This window comes from Poecilia latipinna, unplaced genomic scaffold (assembly GCF_001443285.1).
Source record: "Poecilia latipinna isolate Pla-1442-1.1 unplaced genomic scaffold, P_latipinna-1.0 Scaffold5303, whole genome shotgun sequence".
In the NCBI taxonomy this organism is placed as follows: Eukaryota; Metazoa; Chordata; class Actinopteri; order Cyprinodontiformes; family Poeciliidae; genus Poecilia; species Poecilia latipinna.
The window spans coordinates 20,500-26,250 of record NW_015117919.1 but is presented as its reverse complement, the minus strand read 5'-3'; the positions used below and the strand labels follow the sequence as shown (position 1 = coordinate 26,250).

General features: G+C 45.4%; 1 protein-coding gene across 2 annotated transcripts in view; it reads right to left on the bottom strand.

The window, feature by feature from the left end:
- Nucleotides 1-37: 37 nt before the first annotated feature.
- The window catches only part of LOC106943439 (gamma-aminobutyric acid type B receptor subunit 2-like), an 11,367-nt gene continuing 5,653 nt past the window's right edge, over nt 38-5,751 (bottom strand). The window contains exons 2-8 of one of the 2 annotated variants that reach the window (XM_015026748.1): nt 5,488-5,625; nt 5,241-5,411; nt 4,541-4,642; nt 2,732-2,797; nt 1,585-1,773; nt 1,265-1,507; nt 38-871 (exon numbers count right to left, since the gene is read on the bottom strand). In XM_015026748.1, coding sequence (XP_014882234.1) covers nt 653-871; nt 1,265-1,507; nt 1,585-1,773; nt 2,732-2,797; nt 4,541-4,642; nt 5,241-5,411; nt 5,488-5,625 — 1,128 coding nt within the window. In that variant the 3' untranslated portion in view covers nt 38-652. The remainder of the gene's footprint in view (nt 872-1,264; nt 1,508-1,584; nt 1,774-2,731; nt 2,798-4,540; nt 4,643-5,240; nt 5,412-5,487; nt 5,626-5,751) is intronic. The other variant, XM_015026749.1, reaches the window with a different exon arrangement.

Genomic DNA, 5,751 nt, shown 5'->3' with positions numbered 1-5,751 from the left:
TAATAATAATATGTTTGTGTTGTTGTGTCCTATGGTGGACAATAAACCAATAATTATAATAATCTTTATTCAACCAGGAGAAACGGATCAAACTCGTCTTTTCCAGGCCGAGAGGCAGCAAGTACCAGGATTTACAAAATACATCATGACAGGCAAAGAAAATGTTTCATAATTTAAATTAGAAAGAAATGCATTTCATAAGTGAAACTTTGAAAATCTTCTCTGACAATAAGTTTATACAGAAGTTGAAGCAACATTTGAGGTTTGCATAACAATCACAAACATTTATGCAAACATGGATGTTCCTTTTAAAATTCTTCTTGAAACAATTTGTTTTCAAATAATTTTGAAATAAAAAAATCGAAGAATAATTTTTTCTAATAATTTAAAAAATAATAATTATATGGGTGCTGCAAAGACACATTTCTATTTGTCTGAACGGATGTTAGCAACAGCATTTCTGTTGGCCGGTGTTTAACAAGTGCAATGTGTCAAAACTTTTGAAAAAATAAAATCTGGAGGAAGAAAAGCGAAGTGTGGATGTGAGTTCAGCTGCTGCACAAAAGTATTTTTAGATCCAGAAGCTCATAAATTTTTGAAAGGTGTTCTTCGCCTGTAATAGTTTTGGGACTATTTTCTCTCCATAGCTGAGTTAGAAGCTGAGCTGCAGAGAGGAGCCATCCTGACCTTTGAACCTGAGCAGCTGGTTCAGGACTCGGACCTGCTGGTGACTCGTGTTGAACTCGCCCACCAGAACTCTGCTGAGCATCGGTGCGGCGCCGGAACCGGAACCGGGTCGGCTCTCCTCACCCTGAAACTGGATCAGCTCGATCACCGTCATCCTCTCGCCGTTCCGGAAGGAAACCGGACCCTGAGACAGCAGAAGGCCCGTTGGACCGGTTCTGGTCTGATCATCATGCTCTTTAAGATAAAAACTTTATATATTTAGCCATTCTGCTACCTTTGAAAATGTCTAGCTTACTCAGCTTCCCCTAAATTATTTTCCAGAAAATTCTAAAGCGTTAATTTAATGGGTATTTGATAAACCTTCAGCTGAATGAAGTTCAACATTTATCTTGTTGGTGTTGCTCTTCAGGTTAGCTACTGTTAATTACTGTGACGGTACTAGCTTCTGCTAATTATTTTGGGGTAGCAAAGCTAGCTGTTTAGCTAGCGGTTCCCACCACTGCAGAACCAGTACAGGTGGAAGATGAAGGAAGCAGATGGGAGCCTGTCACCGAGTCTCAGGTGTGTGTGTCCTTACTGTTACTCCTTCAAACTGTGTGCTCTTCACGGCCTCCAGCAGCATCTTCCCCTCCTCTTCCTCGCTAACGGAGGCGTTCCTCAGAGAGCTGAACTTTCTCCTGATCTTCGCCGCCTCCTTCACCTGAACCAGAACCCGGGCGGCGACCCAAACCGCATCGTAGGCAAAGGCGTGGAGGGGGTCGACCTCTGACCCCTCCTGGTTCAGCTGCTTCAGGTACGACTTCAGGTACTCCTGAGGAGTCTGTGGACGGGATGAACCTTTAGCCTGGAGCTAGCATCCCAGCCGGGCCAGAAAGTGCAGAGCAGAACGGTTCTGACCCGTCCGGAGACTCCAGGCGTGTTGGTGCTGCTGAGCTGTCTGACCTGCAGCCTGAAGGATCCATCTGCTGCCGTTAGCAGGCTGCTAGCAGAGCAGCTGGAGGGCTGCCATCCCAGCCTCCACCCAGAAGGTCGTCCAGCAGCCAGAATCCACTGGTACCGAGGTCCGAACAGGCCCAGTCTGAACGCCTGAACACAGTCACCAGGGTCCAGAGGTTCTGGTTACAGCCAGCATGTTGCTTTGAGGTTAGATAAGAATTAGCCTCAGCCATCAGACCGCATGTTTTTCATTTTAGCCTATTGAATTTCAAGATGGACGCCGTCTTTGAGCCTTTTAACCAATTACTGCCATAAAAGGTTCCCCATTTTTAAAAGGTTCCCCTTTTTTAAAAGGTTCCCCATTTTTAAAAGGTTCCCCATTTTTAAAAGGTTCCCCTTTTTTAAAAGGTTCCCCATTTTACGGCTTGGATGAATTTTGTCTCATCTTATGTTTTCAACTTTGGTCTTCCTGTTGATACAACTTTAAAATAATCAGAAACTGGGAGTCTCACACCAGCCATCAACTGGAAGGACAGTCATTTTAGCGGTTAGCGTTAGCTGTTTCTGCTCATTTTTTTTATGTGTTTAGCCATTTAGTGTTAGCTTGCACTAAAATTATTTGTGTTTAGCAGTTAAGGTTTAGCATCCTCACATTTTTTGTCTTTTGCAGTTTATTATTAGCTTACACAATTTTTTTAACGTGATTAGCAAATTAGCAATAGCTTACACTAATTGTGTGTGTTTAGCATTAGCAGAGCTAATTCTTTTGTATTTAGCAGTGAGCTAAGATTTTTGTTTAATGAAAGAGTGAATTTATCTTTTTGGTTAGCTGTGGCCTCCGCTGGCAATAACTACTGTGGGTTTTAGTGCAAACATATTCTCCGTTACAACCATGGTGGCCATTTTGAAAAATAATCTGATTATCAGGTAATATGATTTCTATGGTCCAAATCTGAATGATTTGACACCAAAAGTTTCCATCTTTGGTAAATACAAATGGCCGCCATCTTGAATTTTTCAGTCTTTTAAAGCCGGGCCCTGGGCTCATCTGGGCCATGTTAGCATGTGAAATATTCAGAACCAGAATCTGGACCCAGAGTTCACTCACACAGCAGAACACCTCCGTCACAGAACCGTCTTCAAAATGTCCTACGATGATGCGGACATCTTCATCCTGTGAAGCGGAAGCAGAAAGGAAGTGAAGAGCCACAGAACCTGGACCTGGAACCGGAACCGTCCTGGACCCAGTGTTGTAGAACTCGAGACCATTTTTGATGGTCTCAGTCTCTGAGGACTCGGGATTTTATTTCAAGACCGCAACTGTGGAAATATCACTAAACTTACCGCAAACTGTCCAGTTTACTTGTTAACATGTTTCTTTTCACTGGATGCAAAACGGACCGATTAATCCAACCAATCACGTGACTTTCTGTTGCTCCCCCTCCCCCTCGTCCCAGACATGCGCAGTGGTTTCCTCTGAGCGGCAGAAGATGTCTAATCGTCAGTAAAATCGTAAATAAATCATAAGAAATCCGATGGCCACAGCTAACTCAGCAGCGCTTCGCTTTCACAGACGGTGGGGACAAAGTCTGACTTTTTTCATCACTTAGAAAAGAAGCTGAAAGAAGGTAAGATCCGATGACGGGATGTTAGCAAAGCTAGCTGTACGGAGACACCTAAGCATTTGTGATGAAAAAAAAGGTCAGTCACTGCGCTGGATTATTGTGGAAGGTGTTGACTAACGTGTCGTATGTATGGGACAACACTGTGTCCAAAAGTCTGCAATATATTCAGGAACGATCCGATTCTTCTGAACGGCTCTTTACTAAGAAGATCGGACTGGATTCACAGAGAGCCATTCTTTGTTCTTGTAAAGTTCTGTGTACACTGCAGTTACTTATATACATTGGTATTTATTTAATTAGCAAATAATTAAAACACAGAACAAAAGAGCACGCAGAGCATGTGCATTGCTCTTTGATGATTTTTGTCACCCGTCATGTGGCAGACATTACATCAGGGGTGTCCAAAGTGGGTCCTGGAGGCCCGGCATCCTGCATGTTTCAGTTCTCTCCCTGCTGGTCGTAACAACCTTCTCAGCAGGTCAATGTTCCTCTTAGGCCTCTAATGAGCCACCATTTGATCCAGGTGTGTTAAACCAGGGAGAGAATAAAACATGCAGGATGCCGGGCCTCCAGGACCCACTCTGGACACCCCTGCATACAGCACTGTGCGCTGCCTGGCTTCATGGAGCGCAGTGTTTCTCCACCCTGGTCCTCAGGCCTCCTGTCCTCCATGTTTTAGGTGTTTCCCTTCTGCCACACCTGGACTGTATCTCTGGGTGATTACAGGCTTCTGCAGCACTTGATGGTCCTGCAATCATTGGGATCAGCTGTTCTGGACTAGAGGCTCATCTAAAACATGCAGAGCAGGGGGGCTGAGGACAAGGTGGAGAAACACTGATGTGGGAGAGAGGATGAGAACAGTCACGCTGAGCGCCATGAGCTTGGTCACTTCATATTTGAGGGTTATCATTAGTGCATTGCCTCTATTGCTGTTTAATGGTGCAGATACTGATGGTTTCTGACATGACCAATATGGGCAAACACCCAGGGCGTTATCTTTTTAGGGATGGCACGAGACCACTGCGGATTGTAGCACAGAGATGGAAGCAAATAGTTTGTTCTGCTTTTAATATTGGTTAAATTTATTAAGTATTTAATATTTTGGTGTTTTTATGGGAATGTGGATCTATCAGATCAATTTGAGAAGCGATTTTGATCATATTTCACGTTTTATCGTGTCCTGTAGCGTGGGCTGCTGGTCTTGGTCTTGTCTCGGTCTCTGGTTAGGTGGTCTTGACTACAACACTGCCTGGACCCGGACCGAAACCGTCCTGGACCCGGCCCGGTTCTACCTGCAGCCTCCTCAGGCCGCTGCAGGCGTCCCCAGAGAAGCGTTCGGCGGCGGCCAGCTGGACGTCAGCCCTCAGAAGCTGCCGGGTCAGATCTCTGGTCATCTGCAGACAGAACGGGTCGGACTCTGGGTCAGGTTCTGCTGGGTCTCAGGTCAATTCTGTTTCCTACAGGGACATTCGTAGCAACTCATTCAGTTTTCATTACAATTCATCAGTTTGTTAAATGTTCAGGTTTTTGCTTTTAAACTGATTAATTTCTCCCTCTGCTGCAGCATTTTCGCTCTTAAAAACAATAATTAATGGGAAAAGCATCATGAATTTACAAACTAACAAACCTACTGAAATTAACAGCTCCAGTTTCTGTGCTTATTCATCTGTTTTTTAGCATTTCGACTGTTTAGGGAAAACTGTTTTTCCCTAAACAGTTTAAAACTACGACTATATTAAAAGAAACTGAAACGAAGCCAATATTTAAGTAATGACAAATAAAAACTAGCAAAACACTAAAAAACTAACTAAAACTAATTGAATTTGACAAAAATTCACATCAAAATAAAACTGAACTGTAATGAAAAACCCCAGACTGTTTTGACCCGGCAGCGACGAGGCTGATGAGGATCCTGTTCATTCTTGGCTGACAGGAAGTGTAAATATGAAGTGGATGAAGGTCAGCAGGTCATGTGGTCAGTCACATGATCACCTCAGTGGGTCCCGGCCGGTCCTGGGTGAGCAGCCCCACCCTCCTCCACCTGAAGCGCTGCAGCAGCTTCACCGTGGCCAGGTTCACGGTGCGGACCGGCGGCGCCGTGCTGAACAGGTGCTGGTACCACTTCCTGTTGGACAGGCTGGGGGGCGGAGCCTCAAAGGACACCTGAGACCCAGAGCAGCAGGAAACCAGTTGACGATACACAAACAAGACAGGATGACGATGAGGAGGAGCAGCGTACCTGCAGGAGGCCGAGCGCTGGCAGAGCGCGAGCGATGAGTGATGTCACAGATGGACACGCCCCCCCCAGCATCAGCAGGTACCTGGGCCCCGCCCACAAGGCGTCAAACAACGCTTTCAGGGCTTTGGCTGGGTCACACTGGCAAACAGGGAAACACACCTGAGGATGAAGAGTCGGAACCAGGGGTGCTGCCAGGAAACTTGGGCCCCCTGACAAAAAAATAGTTTGGGCCCCCCGCAGCTGCTGTTACAATTTCTTGAGTCT